The 23,092-nt window shown below is 34.9% G+C and overlaps 1 protein-coding gene across 6 annotated transcripts in view; it reads left to right on the top strand.

The window, feature by feature from the left end:
* Window positions 1–23,092, top strand: part of ARHGAP24 (Rho GTPase activating protein 24) — a 514,100-nt gene that overhangs the window by 451,262 nt on the left and 39,746 nt on the right. For all 6 annotated transcript variants that reach the window (XM_068542699.1, XM_068542700.1, XM_068542698.1 and 3 more), the window contains one exon: window positions 3,223–3,430. In XM_068542699.1, coding sequence (XP_068398800.1) covers window positions 3,223–3,430 — 208 coding nt within the window. The remainder of the gene's footprint in view (window positions 1–3,222; window positions 3,431–23,092) is intronic.

Below are 23,092 nucleotides of genomic sequence, written 5' to 3'. Positions count from 1 at the left end.
GTCTACATTTTTTAAACTCTTTTACATATTCCGTTGCTAAATAGGCATAGCTCTTTGTATTAAGGAAATCATTTTGTTGCGCAAGATGCTGAGTTTTTTCCTTTTCCTTTTTTTTCCCGAGTTCCCTCCAAATATGCCATTTTCTCAACAGAAATCACCACTCCTAGTGTGATGACAGGAATTGAGACCAGAAAACTAGTAAGAGACGTGTTTCTTCCTTTGTAACTCAATTTTCAGCCATTATGCCCACTAAGCAGTATTGTGTAATACACAAACAGAGGCTCTGAATGTCAACAGCCTTGATCAAATCCTGGCAACATCTTTTACCAGCCCTGTGACATTCAGCAAGTTACTTAATCGCTCTCTGCTTCCATCTCATCCTCAGTAAAATGGTGGTACCCACCTCATAGAATGCTGAGAGTCTTAAATGAGAGAAATGCAGGTAAACTTTTAGGACCCATGCCTGGCGTACATAAATACAGCCTACCTATTACCATTTTTTAGAGCACAGAAAAGGTATGCTATTTTCTTCACTTTTAGAATGTATTAATATTTTAAATTACTAGGAAATGAGGACACATAATAATTGGGATTAAATAAAGTGAAAGAGGACAGGTATTCAGGAACAAGCAAAGATTTTTAAGCCTGACTAAATCTGGATATGGTCTTCCATTCTGCCACTTGGTGCTGTGTAACTAACCTTAGGTGATTTATTTAATATCTCTGAGCCCAATTTCCTAAGGTATAAAATAACTACCTTGTATATTTATTATGGAAACAAGAGAATATATGTCAAGGACTTAGTGCATATTAGGTACCTAATACATGAAAGGATGTTAGGGCTTTTGGCTTTTAGTTTCTTACTATACCTCTTAAGAAAATTCTTATCATATAGGCAAGCCTATATGTAACAAGGGGAGAAAAAAAAAAAACCACAGTGCCCATCTAAAGCAAAAATTACTGCATCCTTTATCACATCCCTGAGTTTTGGGGAAAAAAGAAATCCTGAGAGTTTTAAGAAAAGAATGTTTGTTTTTCATTACTGCATAAAACCAAATCTTGGAAGTTTGGTTCTCATTTGTAGCGCTCATAGAGGTTGAACTGGAACATCTTTTGCAGATTTTCTGCTGGATGTAGGGAGAAACCTTATGTAATGTATCAGTCCAAAACAATAAGTGAAAAATCAGATATGTAAGATTTATTCCCAAATGTTAACATTATGTTTTAATATAATCTATAAGTGCCTCTGAAAGGCTATCATCTCCTCAATTTTGGCAGGATAGAACCAAACATTCCAGGCAAATAAGCATCAAAGAACTCCAGGGAAAAAGATTTGGTATTCTTCATTCATAACCAATTTTCAAGCTTTGTTATTAAAATACTAAAAGAGCTTCAAAATCATTATCACCACTTCATACAGAAATGAGCATTGTTGCAAATAACTGAAAACCCAGTGAACGGTGACTTATACAGGGGCTTATTTTTCTCACATTGAAAAAAAAGCTCCAAGGAGTTGCTGCTGGTATTGGGTCAGCGGTTCAGTGATTTCAGCCCCGTTGTCTCTGTGAATCTTTCAGCCTTTCCCTCGTGGCTGTTGCCTAATGGTCAAAAGATGACTTTTAGTCACAGGTAGCATGTCCAAGTTCAAGATGGAAAAAGGCATGATTGGCAATTCCAGCTATATCTTTCTCTTCAATCAAGATAAACAAGTCTTCCTAGAGACTCCAGAAGACTCTTGGGAAGTGGGAGAAGTATTTAATTTTCCAGCCACGAAAATAAAAATAACAAGACAAAATGAGGGTGTGAATATCTGTTGAGTTAGGGGAAAATGTTTAACACACCATTATCGAGAATCTCCTTGTTCCAAAGTCTACAAACTAAGCTAATTTCTAATTCTGTTTTATATGCATTTGAATATTAATAACAGGTAACTCAATCTTTTTTCCTAGAAGGAATATATGGATACCATTAGTGCCAGATTTGATACCAGATGTACAATAGTTTGGTTTGTTGTTGTTTTATTGTTTCTACCTAGGCTAAGAATATTCTCTTTGGTAGCAAGTGTTTATTGCTTGGAATGTAATGGTTTTGCATTACTGAATCCATACATAAATTATTTTACAGATAGAGAGGTAAAGCATATGTTCTTATTGTTAAATTCTGAACCTGATGTTTTTGAAATATTCCCCAGACATTCTAGAGTCTTACATAGTTTCAACATGCGACACTAATTTTTCTTCCCCTTTTATGAAAATCATTAGATCATTAAAGCCATCCCATCTGGAAACATTGGAATCACATTTGCTTTGGCTCTTTTTCTCCCTCTTATCTCATTGGCTGTTCATTTTTCCAAGCTACCAACTGATAATAATATATTTTAGAGACATTGTTTCTTAATCAGTGGGGTACCAAATGCATGCACCAAGAAATGCATCATTTGTAGGTAATTAAAAATCATTAAAAATCGTTGATAAAACTGATCAAAATTGTTTTGATTTTTATTACCCCCATGTGCTGACAATTCTAGGCAACGTGTAATCATATATGCCTCCCTGTTAGGACAAACCACCATGACCCTGTCTCCTCACTTTTAGTATGCTTCGTAATTCAAATACTTCTCTTTTCAATAAATTAATAGTTTAAGATTTTAAAGAGCCAACACTGTCTGAAATATTTTATATGGATGAAAATTCTGCATTTCTTTTCATGGTTTTATCCCTTTGATTATAATCATGGCATCATCTCTTGATTGAAAACAAAAGGTGAACAGAGACATGAATAATATTTAAACTAAATGAAAATTGGACATAAAGTTACACTTGTAACAGAAGTAGAATTTGACTATTATCTACAGAATATTTCTGTTTTTAAGTTTTTGAATACAATTTTTCCCAAAAGGAAAAAATAAAAGAAAACCCAAAACTGAAATTATGTTTATTGCAATATTTCTTATTTCAAAGTGGATATCTCAAACTCCGTATTTCCATTTCAGTTTTGGGCTAAATATGGAATACAGGGGGAAAGGGCAGCACAAGGTAAACCCTTCTCATTTGAAGAATTGTACATAATGAATTTAATTCTGTAATAATGTGAAGTACCAGATGTGAAATGCTTGCTAGCATTCCAATCTTTGTTTTTCCTTTACACTGAGTTTTAAAAGAAAGCAAAAAAAGTGGGAAAAGATGAATTTCTCAAATTCATTGTGATCCTTTACTTCTCCAGGCATTTTTGGACAGAAACTGGAAGATACTGTCCGTTATGAGAAGAGATACGGACACCGTCTGGCTCCAATGTTGGTGGAGCAGTGTGTGGACTTTATCCGACAAAGGGGGCTGAAGGAAGAGGGTCTCTTCCGACTGCCGGGCCAGGCTAACCTTGTCAAGGAGCTGCAGGATGCCTTTGACTGTGGAGAGAAGCCATCCTTTGACAGGTAGATTTCAAGTTTTCACTAACCATCCTTCACTGAGACACTCAAACTCAACCGAAAGGTTGCAGTAAACTGAGATGACATCATCTTAATTGACGTTGTAACAGTTTAGAAGATGGATTATATGGCCTCACAAAGATGGATTGTTTTTAAGTTACAGAGTCAAAAATTTGATACTTTAGATGTCTTTCTCTGCCATACTCCCCCCCCCCCCTTAAAACATTATTATTTATTCTTTTCCTTTGGCCCTAAATTAAAACTGTATTAAACTTTTACATCGGAAAAGTAAATTTTCAGAATAGGAGTCTTCTCTTGTTTGATGTTTCTTTGAATTCTTTCAGCTAAGGGTTATTAAAAGTGTTGATAAACAAAGATTGGGATATTGGCAATGTAATTAAAAGCATTATATTTTAAAATATATAGCTCCATCTTAATCTAGAATAGATTTGCAAGGAAACAAGGAGAAGTATATAGTATCATGAAATTCAGGAAATAATGGAAGTTGCAGAGAAGAATGCATAAAGCATCCATAACTCCACTAACTGAGTTGAACACTGATAATATTTTGTAAATTACCTCCTCCTCTTCAATTTTTTTAATTCAGTAGAAAAAAATAGTCATTTATACTAATATTATTAACTCAACATTTGTAGCAGTTTTTTTCATATCAAGAGTTGAAAAATGCCCTTTAATTCCAGCATATTCTAACTTAACATCTGATCATTGACAACATCTGTAAGCATAATTTTTAATAACTATTTCACCCTATAGGTATATTGTTCATAATTGCTTCAATAAATTTAGACATTTAAGTCGTGACTTTTTTACTATTACAAGTAATGTTGTAGTGAGTACTCATTGATATAAATATTTTCTATTTTTGGATTATTTTTTCAGGAGAGATTCTCAGTATTGGATTTGTGGAAAACAATAGTTTTGATACTTGAAAATTGCCTACTTAAGTAGTATTTCTCTTTGAAAGTATAGAATTATCGTGTGGATAGACAGATCTACAGGACAGATAGACAAGAAGACTCTTGAATACATGATACGAGATAAATGAAGCATCATTGAGAGTATGGGCTTGTTCCAATCCAAAAAATTCATGGTAACTCATTTGATGCCCCTTTACTGGTCACATTAACAAAACCCCGAGCAGTGATACAATCATTGCTGGCAAGGTGTGTTGAGGTAGGTGCCCTGATGGTGAGAGTACAGATCATCATAGTCTTTCTAAAGAAATTTGGTAATGTATTTCAAGACCCTTTAAGCAGGAAAGCCCAGTCCTAGAAAAAAATCAGATATGTGGAAAAAACTGAAGCGCAAAGTTGCTTATTACAATTTCCATAATAGTGAAGAATGAACTCCAATCTATTATCTCTAGCAATAGACTGTGGTTAATATAATATAATAAAATGTTATTTACTTATTAAAATTTTGGGAAAACACTGATTAGACAATAAGTGGAAATATTAGACAGGATAAATTAATTGATCAAAATGCCACCTTTTTACAAAAAGTGACACAGTTTATAAAGATTCATAAATTCCCTCTGAGACAGAAAAATTAAATATGGTGGTAAAGAAATGAATTCAAAACTAAGGTCAGAGAACAAATTTCATAAATGCAGATTTTTTTTGGTGGGGGAGCCACATGTCTTAATCTATACTTTGAAAAAAAAAAAAAAAAAAAAGATCAACAGCTCCATAGTTCAGGCCTGTACACAAGATATAAACAATGGTTTATCTAGGAGAAATGTAATTTTTTGTTCCAAAATTAGAAAAAAGTTTGTCAATGGGATCCTCAAAATAAAATATCAGATTATGGGATAAACAACATCCTATACAATGAATTCATGTGACATTGATAAATTTCAGTGGTCTTTTTCTTTACATTTATGTATGGCCTAAATACATGCAGATGACCTTAATAGCAGAGTTTATCTATTAAAAATTCTTTTGACACAGGCATTTAAAATTTGGTTCTTTTAACAGCTCTTTGCTAATATGTACAATTTAGGGGGATATTTTATATATTTAAGGATACTTGTAAGAAAAGATGTGCCCTGTAAGCAAAAGTATTTCTCTATAACTATAGGCTGACAATGAACTTTATATAAAAGGTGATCCCAGTTAAGAAAAATGTATTTTTTTTGTATAAAAATGCATCAGTTCATAGAGACTTAAGAAAATATAACAAAAGATAAACATTAATTTTGTGGAATAATGAATGACCTTCTCCCCTTTTTTATACTGTAAATTCAGTAACTATACATTACTTTTATAATCAAAAGTTTAATCAGAAAGATCTTTAATTAATTTCATGCTGCACAAAAGTTTCCTTATCTTTTGATAATTTCTGAAGTGTAACTACAGAAACTCCCCATTTACTAGAAAATCTGTAAAAGAGAGTTACAGAGAGTATTTCAGCGTCAGAAACAATATGGTAACATTGCTAATATGCTTTGAGAAAAAGGAGTGTCATTTGTTTCCTCCGTCATTCACTGGTTCAGGTTTCTACACTGGTGTATTAAACCACCCCAAAACTGTGTGGCATAAGCAATAACAACCAATCATTTGTTTATAAATCAGCAATTTATTCAGACCTTGGCAAGGATGTTCTCATTTCTCCAATACATAGTGTTGGTTCATGTAGATCAGTTAGGTCTGAAGGATCTAAGATATGGCTTCACTCACATGTCCGTAGCATTGTCTGAGGTGACTAAGGTAGCTGAAGGCTGCGTGGTCCTTTACCTCCCTCTCTCTCTCTCTCTCTGTCTCTCTCTCTCTCTCTCTCTGTAGTCTCACATCCCATAGCGTGTCTCTTCATGAAACTTTTATCTCTAGCAGATAGGTCAGACCAAGCGACATTAAGGCTCAGGGTTCTAAGAGAGTAAAGCTGGAAGCTTGTAAGCATTGCCTTGCTTAAAGCAAGTCACAAAACAGGGCCAGCCTAGATTTGGGGGAAGGGAAATAAACTCCAGAACTTAATGGAAAGAAATGGCAAGCATATACAGAGAAGGAAGAATTTGTGGGACACTATTTTAGGAGAAAATCACTATAGCTTTGAAGTCTAGAAATCAAGTGGAGTAAATTCCCTAACTATGTTCTTTTTCAAGATTATTTTGTATATTCTAGGTCATTTGCATATCTGTAAAAAATTTAGTATAAGTTTGTTAGTTTCTACAAAAAATCCTATTAAGATTTTGGTAGACACTTCATTGAATCTAGAAATCTATCGATCTAGAAAAGTGACATCTTAAAAATATGAAATCTTCTAATCCTTGAACATAGCCCATCTCTACATGTCATTAGGACTTTTTGTATTTCAGCAACACAAAATTGTATTGTAATTTTCAATGTCAGATCTTACTCCATTTTGCTAAATTTATCCTTAACTATTTAATGTTTATAAATGCGCCTGTAAATAGTATTGTTTTTTATGTTTAATTTTCTAATTGCTTACTGCTAGATTATACAAATATGATTTTTTATAGAGAGATTTTTCCTATAAACTTGGCGAATTTATTTATAAATGCTAGAGGGTCCTTTTAGATCCCTTAGAATTTTCTCTATGCATGATCTTGTTGACTGTATATAATGAGAGTATTATTTCTTCCTTTTCAATAAGCTTTGCATCCCTCCTTCTTGACTTTCTGTATTTGCTTAGAACTATTCTACAATAGTAGTGAATGGATATACTTTTTGTATATGTAGAGGGAAGTTTTTAGTCTTTTGCTATTACTCATGATGGTAGCTATAAGTTTTGTGTAGATGCCCTTTATCAGATTTGAAAATGTTCTTATATTTCTAGTTTGCTGACAATTTTAATAATGACAGACAATTGAATTTGATCAAATCCACTTTTTCTGCATTTATTGCAGAAATTTTCTGGTCTGTCTGTTTTATTATGTTAATGAGGTGAATTTCAAATGTTAAACCAACTTTGCATTCCTAGGATAAACCACTTTTGGTTGTTATGTATTACTCTTTTAATATATGGACGTATCTGACTTGGAAATAACTTGTTGAGGATTTTTGGACCCATATTCATCAAGGCTATTGACCTAGCAATTTCTTTTCTTCAATGCATTTGACTAGTTTTGTTATCAAAGAAATTCTGGCCTCAAAAGTAGGCCAGAAAATGTTCCCTCAACCTCTATTTTCAGAAACATTGTATGTAGTTTGTATTATTTCCTCCATAAATCTTGGGTAAAATTTACCAGTGACATCCTTTGAGGTGAGGTGAAAGAGGTTGATCCTGAATAGCCCAGTAGGTTATAATAAAAAATTTAGTTTTTATTCAAAGAGATATGGAAATCCATTGAAAGATATTTAACAAGCAAATGGAATAATTTTATTTACATGTTAAAAAGAAAAGGTCACTCTGTGAGGGAAGACTAATATTTTCTACTACTCCACCCACAGAACACTTCTGACACCAAATGTGTGGGTTTTCCGTAAGAAACAATTCTCCAATTCTTGGTAGACACCCACTGAGTGTCCTATGATTTAATCAGTTCTGGCACTAACTGCCCAGAGTTAGTGCAGACCCCACAGGTTAAGGGCTCATTTCCACAAGTCTGCCCCCCTCCTTCTTCAGGCACCAATTACAAGTCCCAGGTTGCCACCTGTACCTCTGACCAACTAGCCATAAACCTGAGCTTCCTCAAGATCAATCATTTGCTAGAATAGCTCACAGAACTCAGGAAAACAGTTCAGTTACTAGATTACTGGTTTATTATGAAAGGATACAACTCAGGAACACAGATGAAAGAGATGCATGGGGAGGAATGGGGTAGGGGCTCAGAGCTTCCATGCCCTCACCAGACGTATCACCCTCCTGGCACTATGACGTGTTCACTAACCTAGAAGCTTTCCAAACCTCTTCAGTGAGGATATTTTTATGAAGGCTTCATTATATAAGCATGATTGATTAAACCCTTGGGCTAAAGTTCCAACCTTCTAATTACCTGATTGGTTTCTCTGGCAACCACCCTTCACTCACCCCACCCTCCATCATCCTTATGGGCTTTCTCAAGGATGCCTGAACATAAATTCAGGCATGGTTGAAAGGGGCTTGGTGTGAATAACAAAGACTTTCCTTTCACCTTCCTCACTCCAGAATTATTTTAGGAACTGGGGATAAAAAACAAATATTATAACAAAAGACGCTTCTATTACTCTTATAATTTAGGAAATTACAAGGGTTTTAGGACCTCTGACCAGGAGCTAGGGATGAAAACCAAAATATATCATGGTATCACACTCTGGCAATCTGAATATGCTTGTTTTGACAAATAAATTGTTAAGCTTGAGTCTTTCAGTAGTAGGGAGGAAGAAATACAAATTACTGGATTCTGCTGATTTTCAAAAAAGGATTTCCAGATCCATGGACAGTGAAATAAAAAGAAAAGAGTAACGTATTTGTGGCCAAATGTAATTGTAAACTACATTCTTAGGGAATAAATAATCCATAATTTCCCAAGGAGAGTGTATTATTTTTGGAAATGTGTCCAAGTAGAGTATTCTGCCCCATCTGCTTTTTTAGTTACTTGACTGAGTTTAAAATTTCTCATGACCAAGTCCCAGTTCAGGTTTCAGTTTTTGGGATGTGAAGACAAACTGCCTGGGAACATTTTCTAGTTCAAGTTAAACTCACCAGTGTTCACCATCAAAATGATCTAAAAAAGAATGTAAATGTAAGTTAAAAAATTCAGATCGTGCATAATGTTTTGAGTAGATATTAGTATACAAAGTACAGAAATATTTCTTTGTGAAATATGTTAAAGAATGACAATGAATAAGTATTTTCTCTTATTCTAATAAAGCTTATATCTCACTAAAGGGTCAACCGGATTTAGCTTTCATCTTTATGTTTTTAAAACCTGGAAAGAAATTCCCACAGGAATTCTGCAAAGATAATCTCTAATTTTAATATTAAGGCCTATTATTATTGTCGTTCTAATATTAAGCTCCAAAATTTGAATTTTAAAACAAACTTTTTAAATACCATTTTAAAATTATAAAAGTATAGTGTTATTAAAATTTAATGTAAATATTATTAAAATCGTATTTTAAATTATAACATTTTGTATACAATTTAGAATATAAGAAAGAAAGATGACTATTTCAAAATTAAACAACCCAGAGAGCTCTTGCTATATATATAAATAAGTAGATATGGGGACTTAAATATAGAGATATATCTAAATACAGATAGATATATATATATACACACTATTACGGGAATCACACAGTTTTTACATCTTGCTTTTCTTGTTAACATTACATCATAAACAACTTGCCATGTCACTAAGTAGTTTTTGCAAACATGATTTCAGGGACAGTATAGTAATTCATCATATCACTATATTGGTTTGTGTTATGGGAGAAGAGAAAGATAGTTTGAGAAAAAGAAATTAAAACATACACTACTTGAATTTAGAGAGATTGCAAGTGCATGTTCCAGTTTTTATGAAACCATGCGCCTTCTGCTCTTCTTTAATTATATCAGATGCTATTTTCCCAGTTCTGTGGTTCAAGTTTGAGACTTTTATGTATGCATGACTTATCAGTTAGATGATGTATTCCCATAGACTCCTTGACCAAAGTGAATTCTGAGAGAAAGGACACTCTCATTGGCCTGAAAGAATTTGTATTTAATCAGTTTATGTCAACTGTAAAAAACAACAGATGTTGGAGTTCCTAACCTTTCTTTTCTTCATTATTTCTGTTTAGAAGTGAAAAAAATTAAAATATAACATTTTATATTAAACTTCCCCACTTTGAAGGGACAAAAATGAAATGCAGAATGTGTAAAATCAGATTAGAAGCAAAGTGTTTTTTTCATTTCCAAAGCTCTCCGGCTGGTATCAGCTGTTAAAGAAGACACAGTTTGGAAGAGCTGGGAAGGTAGGGTCAAAAATGGCCATGTGGGTGTCACCATCATAGCATTAATTGCTCAGCAACAAAATAACTATGCACTTACAACAAAGCATTCAAGAGCAAGGACAGAAGCCTGGAGAAGCCAGTGATTTTACACACTGTCCAAGAATCCCATAAAACAGCTGCTGTCCGAGGTACCCCAGCTGCCCTCCCTTATACTGAGCTCATTCTGTCCTCGTCCCTCCTCCTCTTCTCCTGTGTCTATTTTTTATTTGTTTTGGGGACTGACAGGATTACAAAACAAACTGCAAGTCTACAGAGATAAGATGAAAAAAAAAAAGCCTAAAATTTAGAGGCAGAAAACCCAGACACATTTTAATTTTATCCTCTGGATAGCAATATAGCTTTGAGCATTACTGACCTGAGTTATAAAAAGTGAACTTGAAAGGGAGAGCACTATAGACACAGAAGAGATTCTCAAACATTATTTTGTATAAAAATGACCAAGAGAGAGAACTCAAGATTCAGATGCCCAGACCCCACTGGCTCTCATTCTGATTTAAAAGGTTTGAGGATACCTAGGAATCTTCATTTCAAACAAAGCCCCAGGTAATTCTTTTTTTTATTTTATTTTATTTTTTTATGTAACAGGTTCTTATTAATCTATTTTATACATATTAGTGTATATATGTCAATCCCAATCTCCCAATTCATCCCACCACCACCACCTCCACCACTGCCGCTGTGCCTCCCAACCCCCCACTGTCCCCCTTTGGTGTCCATACGTTTGTTCTTTACACCTGTGTCTCTATTTCTGCCTTGCACCATTTTTCTGCACCATTTTTCTAGATTCCACATATATGTGTTAATATATGATATCGTTTTTCTCTCTCTGACTTACTTCACTTTGCATGACTGTCTCTAGGTCCATTCCACGTCTCTACAAATGACCCAATTTCATTCCCTTTTATGGCTGAGTACTATTCCATTGTATATATGTACCACATCTTCTTTATCCATTCATCTGTGGATGGGCATTTAGGTTGCTTCCATGACCTGGCTATTGTAAATAGTGCTGCAATGAACATTGGGGTGCATGTGTCTTTTTGAATTATGGTTTCCTCTGGGTATATGCCCAGTAGTGGGATTGCTGGACCATATGGTAATTCTATTTTTAGTATTTTAAGGAACCTCCATACTGTTCTCCATAGTGGCTGTATCAATTTATATTCCCACCAACAGTGCAAGAGTGTTCCCTTTCCTCCACACCCTCTCCAGCATTTGTTGTTTGTAGATTTTTTGATGATGCCCATTCTAACTGGTGTGAGGTGATACCTCATTGTAGTTTTGATTTGCATTTCTCTGATAATTAGTGATGTTGAGCAGCTTTTCATGTGCCTCTTGGCCATCTGTATGTCCTCTGGGGAGAAATGTCTATTTAGGTCTTCTGCCCATTTTTTGATTGGGTTGTTTTTTTAATATTGAGCTGCATGATCTGTTTATATATTTTGGAGGTTAATCCTTTGTCCAATGATTCACTTGCAAATATTTTCTCCCATTCTGAGGGTTGTCTTTTCATCTTGTTTATGGTTTCCTTTGCTGTGCAACAGCTTTTAAGTTTCATTAGGTCCCATTTGTTTATTTTTGTTTTTATTTTCATTACTCTAGGAGGTGGGTCAGAAAAGATCTTGCTGTGGTTTTTGTCAAAGAGTGTTTTTCTTATGTTTTCCTCTAAGAGTTTTATAGTGTCTTAAGCTTAAAACTATAGTTTTAAGTTTTATAGGTCTTACATTTAGGTCTTTAATTCATTTTGAGTTTATTTTTGTGTATGGTGTTAGGGAGTGTTCTAACTTCATTCTTTTACATGTAGCTGTCCAGTTTTCCCAGCACCACTTATTGAAGAGACTGTCTTTTCTCCATTGTATATTCTTGCCTCCTTTATCAAAAATAAGGTGACCATAGGTGTGTGGGTTTATCTCTGGGCTTTCTTTCCTGTTCCAGTGATCTATATTTCTGTTTTTGTGCCAGTACCATATTGTCTTGATTACTGTAGCTTTGTAGTATAGTCTGACGTCAGGGAGTCTGATTCCTCCAGCTCCGATTTTTTCCCTCAAGACCGCTTTGGCTATTTGGAATCTTTTGTGTCTCCATACAAATTTTAAGATTTTTGTTCTAGTTCTGTAAGAAATGCCATTGGTAATTTGATAGGGATTGCATTGAATCTGTAGATTGCTCTGGGTAGTATAGTCAGTCATTTTCACAATATTGATTCTTCCAATCCAAGAACATGGTCTATCTCTCCATATGTTTGTGTCATCTTTGATTTCTTTCATCAGTGTCTTATAGTTTTCTGAGTACAGGTCTTTTACCTCCTTAGGTAGGTTTATTCCTAGGTATTTTTTAAATTCTTTTCATTGCAGTGGTGAATGGAATTGTTTCCTTAATTTCTCTTTATGATCTTTCATTGTTAGTGTATAAGAATGCAAGAGATTTCTGTGCATTAATTTTGTATCCTGCAATTTTACCAAATTCATTGATTAGCTCTAGTAGTTTTCTGGTAGCATCTTTAGGATTCTGTATGTATAGTCTCATGTCATCTGCAAACAGTGACAGTTTTACCTTTTCTTTTCCAATTTGTATTCCTTTTATTTCTTTTCCTTCTCTGATTGCCATGTCTAGGACTTCCAAAACTATGTTGAATAACAGTGGCGAGAGTGGACATCCTTGTCTTGTTCCTGAACTTAGAGGAAATGCTTTCAGTTTTTCACCATTGAGAATGATGTTTGCTGTGGGTTTGTCATATATGGCCTTTATTATGTTGAGGTAGTTCCCTCTATGCCCAGTTTCTGGAGAGTTTTTATCATAAGTGGGTGTTGAATTTTGTCAACAGCTTTTTCTGCATCTACTGAGATGATCATATGGTTTTTATTCCTTAATTTGTTAATATGGTGTATCACATTGATTGATTTGCATATATTGGAGAATCCTTGCATCCCTGGGATAAATCCCACTTGATCATGGTGTATGATCCTTTTAATGTGTTGTTGGATTCTGTTTGCTAGTATTTTGTTGAGGATTTTTTTTTAATTTATTAATTTATTTTTATTTATTTATTTTTGGCTTCATTGGGTCTTTGTTGCTGTGCGTGGGCTTTCTCTAGTTGCAATGAGCAGGGGCTACTCTTTGTTGCAGTGCACAGGCTTCTCACTGCGATGTCCTCTCTTGTTGTAGAGCACGGACTCTAGGCAGACAGGCTTCAGTAGTTGTGGCATGTGGGCTCAGTAGTTGTGGCTCACAGGCTCCAGAGCACAGGCTCAGTAGTTGTGGTGCACAGGCTTCATTGCTCCATGGCATGTGGGATCTTTCCGGACCAGGGCTTGAACCTGTGTCCCCTGCATTGGCAGGCGGATTCTTAACCACTGTGCCACCAAGGAAGTCCCTTGTTGAGGATTTTTGCATCCATATTCATCAGTGATATTGGTCTGTAGTTTTCTTTTTTTGTAGTATCTTTGTTTGGTTTTGGTGTCAGGGTGATGGTGGCCTTGTAGAATGAGTTTGGGAGTGTTCCTCCCTCTGCAAATTTTTGGAAGATGTTCAGAAGGATGAGCGTTAGCTCTTCTCTAAATGTTTGGTAGAATTCACCTGTGAAGCCATCTGGTCCTGGGTTTTTGTTTGTTGGAAGATTTTTAATCACAGTTTCCATTTCAGTGCTCATGATTGGTCTGTTCATATTTTCTATATCTTCCTGTTTCAGTCTTGGAAAGTTATATCTTTCTAAGAATTTGTCCATTTCTTCCAGGTTGTCCATTTTAATGGCATAGAGTTGCTTGTAGTAGTCTCTTATGATGCTTTGTATTTCTGCAGTGTCCGTTGTAACTTCTCCTTTTTCTTTTCTAATTTTATTGATTTGAGTCCTCTCCCTCTTTTTTCTTGATGAGTCTGGCTAAAGGGTTATCAATTTTGTTTATCTTCTCAAATAACCAGCTTTTAGTTCTATTGATCTTTGCTATTGTTTTCTTTGTTTCTATTTCATTTATTTCTGCTCTGATCTTTATGATTCTTTCCCTCTACTACCTTTGGGTTTTGTTTGTTCTTCTTTCTCTGGTTCCTTTAAGTGTAAGGTTAGATTGTTTATTTGAGATTTTTCTTGTTTCTTGAGGTAGGATTGTATCGCTATATATTTCCCTCTTAGAACTGCTTTTGCTGCATCCCATAGGTTTTGGATCATTGTGTTTTTGTTGTCATTTGTCTCTAGGTACTTTTTGATTTCCACAGTGATCTCTTGGTTATTTAGTAACGTATTGTTTAGCCTCCACGTGTTTGTGCTTTTTACGGTTTTTTTCCTGGTAATTGATTTCTAATCTCATAACGTTGCAGTTGGGAAAGATTCTTGATATAATTTCAATTTTCTTAAATTTACCGAGGCTTGATTTGTGACCCAAGATGTGATCTATCCTGGAGAATATTCCACGTGCACTTGAGAAGAAAGTGTAATCTGCTGTTTTCAGGTGGAATGTCCTATAAATATCAATTACATCTCTCTCGTCTGTTGTGTCACTTGAAGCTTGTGTTTCCTTATTAATTTTCTGTCTAGATGGTCTGTCCATTGGTGTAAGTGAGGTGTTAAAGTCCCCCACTGTTATTGTGTTGCTGTCAATTTCCTCTTTTATAGCAGTTAGCATTTGCCTTATGTACTAAAGTGCTCCTATATTGGGTGCATATATATTTATAACGTTATATCTTCTTCTTGGATTGATCCCTTGATCATTATGCAGTGTCCTTCCTTGTCTCTTGTAACAGTCTTTATTTTAAAGTCTATTTTATCTCATATGAGTATTGTTACTGCAGCTTTCTTTTGATTTCCATTTGCATGGAATATTTTTTTCCATCCCCTCACTTTCAGTCTGTATGTGTCCCTAAGTCTGAAGTGGGTCTCCTGTAGACAGCATATATATGGGTCTTGTTTTTGTAACCATTCAGCAAGCCTGTGTCTTTTGTTTGGAGCATTTAATCCATTCATGTTTAAGTTAATTATCGATATATATGTTCCTATTACCATTTTCTTAATTGTTATCAGTTTGTTTTTGTAGGTCCTTTTCTTCTTTTGTGGTTCCCACTTAGAGAAGTTCCTTTAGCATTTGTTGTAGAGGTGCTTTGGTGGTGCTGAATTCTCTTAGCTTTTGCTTGTCTGTAAAGCTTTTGATTTCTCTGTCGAATCTGAATGCGATCCTTGCTGGGCAGAGTAATCTTGGTTGTAGGTTCTTCCCTTTCATCACTTTAAATATATCATGCCACTCCCTTCTGGATTGTAGAACTTCTGCTGAGAAATCAGCTGTTAACCTTATGGAAGTTCCCTTGTATGTTATTTGTCATTTTTCCCTTGTTGCCTTTAATAATTTTTCTTTGCCTTTAATTTTTGTCAATTTGATTACTATGTGTCTCAGTGATGTGTCTTTTTGTGTTTCTCCATGGGTTTATCCTGCCTGGTACTCTCTGCACTTCCTGGACTTGGGTGACTATTTCCTTTCCCATGTTAGGGAATTTTTCGACTATAATCTCCTCAAATATTTTCTCAGGTCCTTTCTCTCTCTCCTTCTGGGACCCCTATTATTCAAATGTTGGTACATTTAATGTTGTCCCAGAAGTGTCTCTTAGGCTGTCTTCATTTCTTTTCATTCTTTTTTCTTTATTCTGTTCCACGACAGTGAATTCCACCATTCTGTCTTCCAGGTCACTTATCCGTTCTTCTGCCTCAGTTATTCTGCTTGATTCCTTCTAGTGTATTTTTCATTTCAGTTATTGTGTTGTTCACCTCTGTTTGTTTGTTCTTTAATTCTTCTAGGTGTTTGTCTTTTAATTCTTCTAGGTCTTTGTTAAACATTTCTTGCATCTTCTGGATCTTTGCCTCCATTCTTTTCCTGAGGTCCTGGATTATCTTCACTATCATTATTCTGAATTCTTTTTCTGGAAGGTTGCCTATCTCCACTTCATTTTAGTTGTTTTTCTGGGGTTTTATCTTGCTCCTTCATCTGGTACATAGTCCCCTGCCTTTTCATTTTGTTTATCTTTCTGTGAATGTGGTTTTCGTTCCACAGGCTACAGGATTGTATTTCTTCTTGCTTCTACTGTCTGCCCTCTGGGGGATGAGGCTATCTGACCCTAGGTAATTCTTATATACATGGTACTCTAATCACAACTTGTGAAATAGTAGCCAGACTATGGGCTGCAAGAGTGCGGGTTAAAGGGAAACTGATCATTTGAAGTGATGTGCCTCAGTTTTCTCATATATGAAATGGAGAAAAAAGTTTAACCTCATGGCACTAATGAAAGCAACATATTATTTCTGACTAAGCTAAGCAGGTGTTACCCTACTGTGAAAGATAAATTACTTTCTGGGGTGTACAGTTTATGTGTAAAGTATAAAATTTCCTATCTGCTAAAATAGGTCTGAAATTTTAGAACAGCCTGAAAAGTACGTCCCTGCACCTATTCTTTGATCCATGTGAAAACTCAAACACTGGGGAGTTCGGTAATGCACTACAGGTATAGAGCCTTTGTATCATAGTGTGAATAAAGATATACTGGTCAGGTCTGATGGAAGAAAGTGAAGAAAGAAAATACTAGCTTCAGGGCATGTGGATAGGTAAAGGGTTGGAAAAGCAAAGAACAGACTCCCAGGAGTTTGCCTAAGGCAAGCCCTGAACTTGTAGATGGCAAATTGGCTACCTGTTTTCAGCAACCGAAATGATTTTCCAAAGTTCAGAAAAGGGCCAGCCCTCCAAAGTCCTGGGCAGCTGTTTAGCTGTGGTAACTCTTAACGTTTCTATATTTTGATGCAGTTCTTAGATATTATGATGGCTTGACAAGATCGATAACCATTGTCTTAGAGTACTTCTCAAATGTCCGTCATTCACATAGGACCATCCTGACTTTAGCCATAGTCATATAACACCTGTACTTGGTTACTGAACTTTTTCTTTAAGGTTATTCACTGTTTTTTAAATCAATTTTGTTGTAAAAGGAACTTGATATCATTTTTTAGTTGAAAATCAGCACTTGCCATAAATAAAAGGTTAATATAGCACAAATGCAATAGCCACAAAGAGGGTATTAAATGCCATCTGAATACAGCTGCTTTGGGAAGACTCTGACCCTTTGGACCTCTGTTTATTTGACGAAAGTGGAGATTGGCACATGCTAGGACCACTTGAACATGTCTCTCATCCCCAACTGATACTTCCTACTTGTTATAATCAGGAGAACTGAAAGACAATCGAGAAAGGACTAATGTTCCTACTGTGTAATTTAATGTCTCTTAGTGTCCTGTCCGTGTGGCACCTGACTTGGAATAGCCCACACTTTGGGAAGTACAGTCAGATCGCTCTTTGCTAGCACTGACAGTCCGACTTCCCTGAATACTTGGCTTCTTATCTAATTTGAACCATGGGTGTAACTTGCAAGGGTTCCATGAAACCCCCTTGTAAACATACCAAGGTCTGAAAAATTAATGAACTTTAAGGGAAAATGTTCCATATGTGGAAAATACTCAACCGAATGGATACTTACTAAATATTTTACGTAAGACAGGTTGTTAGCTAGAAATCTGTCATGTTCCATTGTGCTTACTCTCTTGGTGATGTATCTAAAAAGCCAGTACATGTGAAGTGGGGGAACTGAATTACACCTTCCTTTCAATTTAGCTTTGAATAAATTTAAGTTCACTTCCAATGAAACCTGATTGAGTGATGAAGAAAAATAGCCAATTAACCAAGAAGTTTCCCAGTATTTGGCGTATCTATCAATTAGCATTTGTGTACTTATTTGCAAGGAAGCAGTGTAGGAATAAGAGTTCAGGCTTTGATGAGAAGCAGGTACCATTTACTACCTATGTTAACAATCTGAGACTAGTTACTTAACTTCTCCAAATTCCTAGTTTCCTCATATGTAAAATGGAAATAACACTTAACCCCCCCAGAGTTGTTGTATTCATGAATTTAAAAATAAAACAAAATAGAACAAAAACACCAGGAGTAAGTGGTACAGTGTGAAGAAGGCACTTAGCACATTTATTGTCATTGTAAGTATCATGATGTTGGTGATGATGGTTTTAACATTTTATATGACAAGGAAAAGTAATATCCTGAACACATAAATACAGCAACTGGTGCTTAACCATAAACTCTTAAGTGTTTTTAATCGAGAATATCTTCATTTCTGTTTTGAAATCTCCATAGCAATTCCTACTGAACGAAATAAGATACCTATAATGTTTTATGTTCTGAAAGTGTGTTTTTGTGTGTCTTGTAAGTCAGATTGTAAATATTCTTGCATGAGTTTGGTGAAAGTACATCCCTTAAAGGTATATATTTTCTGAAATAAATTTATTGAGCCATATTTTACATATCATGCAATTCGCCAATTTCAAGGATACAATTCAATGATTTTTAACAAATTTACCTAGTTATGCAACCATTACCATATATTGGTTTTAGCACATTTTCATCACCCAAATAGAGTCTTTTATGCCATCTACTGTTATTCCCAGCAGCCCTTCCTCCCCAGGCAACCACTAATGTACTTACTTTCTGTCTCTATAGATTTTCCCTTTTCTGGACATTTTGTATAAATAGAAATATTCAATACATGGTCTCTTGCATCCAGCTTTTTTCTCTTAGCATAATGCTTTTGAGATTTGTCCATTTTATAGCATGTATCAATAGTTTGTTGCTTTGCATTGATGAATAGAATTTTATTTTGTAGATATACTACAGTTTGTTCATTCATCAGTTGGTCGATATTTCAGTAGTTTCTGTTTTTTGGCTTTTATGAAGAATGCTGCTGTGAACATGTATGTACAAGTTTTTGTGTGGACATGTTTTCATTTCTCTTGGGTGTATACCTAGAAGTAGAATTGCCAGGTCTACGTTTAACATTTGGGGAATTGCCAAACTGTTTCCCAAAGTGGCTGCAACATTTTATATTTCTACCAGCAATGTATGAGTGTTCCAATTTTTTATCCTAGCCATTCTGGTGACTGTGAAATGGTATCTCATTTTTGTTTTAGTTTGCATTTCCTTAATGACTACTGATGTTGTGTATCTTTTTATGTGCTTATGAGTCATTCATGTATACAGTTTAGAAGGCATATGGTTTTTAAATGTTTGATTTTTCTGGTTATCTTGATAATTTATTATAAGGAAATGGTTGAAAAATTGCTAAAGAATCAAAATAGTGTTCTGGGAATTGAGATAAACATCTGTGATATCATGAGAGTATGCATATGCATACTCATGAGGATCTCTGTGGATATTCATTTAAAACTCTGTATTTATAAAGTAAAATTCTACATGTATGACTACAATATGAACTCAAAGAAAGTAGAGAATTTTGACTCTTGATCACCTTTTTTATCCCTAGCACCTAGAACAATGTCTGACACAATGTAGGCATTCAATAAATCTTTGTTGAATAAATGGATACAAGGAGTATATTTTGAATATATTTGCTGGGTAGAAGAGTGCAAATATTTCTGATATCTCAATAAGTAGACAATTCATGTTCTTATTTTCATAGATTAGAATTTAGGAAATTTGAAAATTGTCATGTTTCAAAACAACTTCTAAAATTCTGTTAAAATATCATTTTTGTCAACTAAAGCAAAATGCCTGCCGATGTTAATGTGGAGTCATAATCTTATGAATGGGAACACAATTTCATAAAAGCCACAAATCTAAATTAAAACCAGTACCTTTGTTTGTTTTGTATTTCAGAAATGCTCCATGAATATGGATGCATTATACTTCCGAAGTGAACTAGATTTTGATTTATAACAAAACAACAACAAAAAATAAAAACAAACCCCCTAACTTCTGCTCAATACAATTTGTTTGTCTCTCTTCTTCCCACTTACACTGACCTCTCTTAAATATAGTCCTAGTAGATAACAGCACTAATATATCTGTATATGTGGTAGCAAAGTATCCTTTCCAACAAAGAGCATGACAGCATTTATTAGTAGGAGATTCACAATAAATACATAATTGGATTCTTTTAAAGCTTTTTAGTCTTTCCCCCAATATGTATATATGCACACAAATTAATAAACTGGAATGGTATCATTTTAGCTCTTATGTGGAGAGTGCTTTTGTGTTGTAATAAAAGACTGTTGAAGTGTTCAGAGGAGGAACATGTTCTGCATGGACTTGAACAGTTTGGGTGTTGATTTTGTAGATTCACCTGGATATGCCAGAAAACCCTTTTAAGTTCCCTCTGACACCATGAGTTACAGATTCAACAATGTAAAATTAGGCATTTCTTTATTCATCTCCTTTATAACAGGGGTCCCCAGCTCCCGGGCCGTGGACCTGTACGGGTCCGCAGCCTGTTAGGAACCGGGCCGCCCAGCAGGAGGTGAGCAGCGGCAGAGCGAAGCTTCATGTGCTGCCCCCCGTTGCTCCCTATCGCCTTGCATTACCGCTTGAACCATTCCCCCCACCCCGCCCCCCGTCCCCGTCCGTGGAAAAATTGTCTTCCGCAAAACCGGTCCCTGGTGCCAAAAAAGTTAGGGACCGCTGCTTTATAAGGCACAAAGGTTTTCTTTCCTACCTTATTGACTTTATTAGAAGAAAATAAGTATTCTGGAAAAGAATGTTTGCATCCTTTATTGTTTATCCTAGAATCAGATAATCAAAATTTTCCAGTCTTGTGATGGTTACGAAAGGAAATGAGCAACATGCAAAAGAGTCAGCGTTAAAGACACATTAATAAGAAAAAAAAGTTATATTAAGGAAACTTTGCTATTTAGTTTTCATTAACTAGAAAAATTACCTGTGATATTTAGCTCTGTTTTATTTTTATTTAAAAATGGAAATATTAAATTATGTACATGGATTTTAAATGCTGTTGGGGAAATTTAAAAGTATATTTTTTCCATTAATATACCCTGTCAGCATCAGAACATCAATAATGATTCTCTGGGACATTCTTGGCTGCATAATCTGAAATCTTTCAGAAAAAAAAAATTAATTGTTGAATGTATTATGATGATGACATTTCCTTTGTTTCTCCTGAAAATCCATCTGCAGAGTTTAGTAAAGGGAAAAATATGTAGGCAGACAACATAAAATTGTAAAGTAACTCAATACAGCTGTAACTTCTCTATTTTAGCTAAGCCAATTTCATTGTTTGCCAAGATTTTGAAGATCATATGAAACTTCAAAATTACAAATTTTGAAATTACAACCCATAACGTTTTAAGTCCAGGGTACAATTGAAACAAGCAAGGGTTATGTGATAAAGTCTCTGGTACATACAATTACTAATGTAAAGACATGAAAACTGATAGAGCCATGTAAGACTTCTGTGAAAGAATCCTTTGCATCTGTACATCAGGAGTCAAATGTCAGGAAAGACAGCATATCCCATTTAAGCAAGAAATGTGGAAGATCGTCATTTACATCTCGTTAGATAATCACAGTGTACTTAGAGAATGTATATTATTCCTTCCAGTTGTCTTTATTTCTGAGCCATTTCTGGGGGAAATGTGAGGTGGGCAAGAAGTGTCCTAATCCACCTCTCTCAAACTATAGTCACATAATCCAATGAATAGTAAGTGCTATTTGTTCATTGTAATTTAAAATTTTCTGTAAATGAGTTTTCTTGTGTCTCTTACTATGAGTAGTTTCTTTATATCCACCTGAAAATAGGTCATCTGAATTGACAACAATCTTCTAATTTTTTTTAATCATTTATGCAATTCCTGACATATATTTTACACTTTGTGAATTTAGGAAATTATGTTTCATAGAACAGCCAGAGAAAGTGTTAATGCAATGGATATTATTCCATCGTGACTCCCAACCTAGATTAGGAATGCCTATGCTTATTAAAAATTGTGAGCAAATTAACTACTTCTTCCATTAACAACTATAGATACTCTCTGGAATCTCAAAGGCTTGAGCTTTCTCCTGAGACAATTATGAATAAATTCAGTAAAGTTCTACTGGCACTGAGAGAGAACAAAGTCCAACATGCACAGTCAATCAAGGAGAGCCTTGATTCATTTTCTTCATACCATGAAACCAGCTGGATATGTTTACAAAAATTCTACAAAGAATAAAAATATATATATATATGTATGTAGTACCTGTGTGTGTGTGTGTGTGTGTGTGTAGTATGTGTCTATATGTATATATAGTACACGGATACACACAAACTTATAATAGAATCTCTCCAGTTTGCAAATAGGCTATCTCTAATCTCTTTATCATTCGTGACTTTCAAGTAATTCCTTAGATCAATACATATTCTAAGCAATTATATACATTATCGATGTGAATAGGGTCTTAGTTTAATAAGAAAATCTTTGTGACTCCTTGGCCTCAGATTTATTTTCTATGTGAAAATTTTTTTTTTGTAACATGGGTCTTAAGAGCTTGGACGGTATTAATGTCATTTATAGTATAAGAATGCAACATGTGTATTTGAGTGTTACTTCTAAGTTGAATTTGGATATAACATTGAACCTTGGATCCCAAGTCACCAGGGCCATTGTGAACTCATTTTAATAGTCATGTTGATTCATTTTGTAACTGACAACATATTTCTGTAATTAATTAATTTCGTTTTTTGAGATATAACTGACATGTAACACTGTGTAAGTTTAAGGTGTACAGTGTGTTGGTTCAAAATGTTTATATATTGCAGTATGATTGGCATGTTGCCTAGCACCTCTATCAGGCCACATAATTATAATTTCTTTTCTGTACTGAGAACAATT

This window comes from Eschrichtius robustus, chromosome 4 (assembly GCF_028021215.1).
Source record: "Eschrichtius robustus isolate mEscRob2 chromosome 4, mEscRob2.pri, whole genome shotgun sequence".
Taxonomy (NCBI): Eukaryota; Metazoa; Chordata; class Mammalia; order Artiodactyla; family Eschrichtiidae; genus Eschrichtius; species Eschrichtius robustus.
Note: the sequence above shows the minus strand (reverse complement) of the source record. Positions and strands in the feature narration are given on the sequence as shown.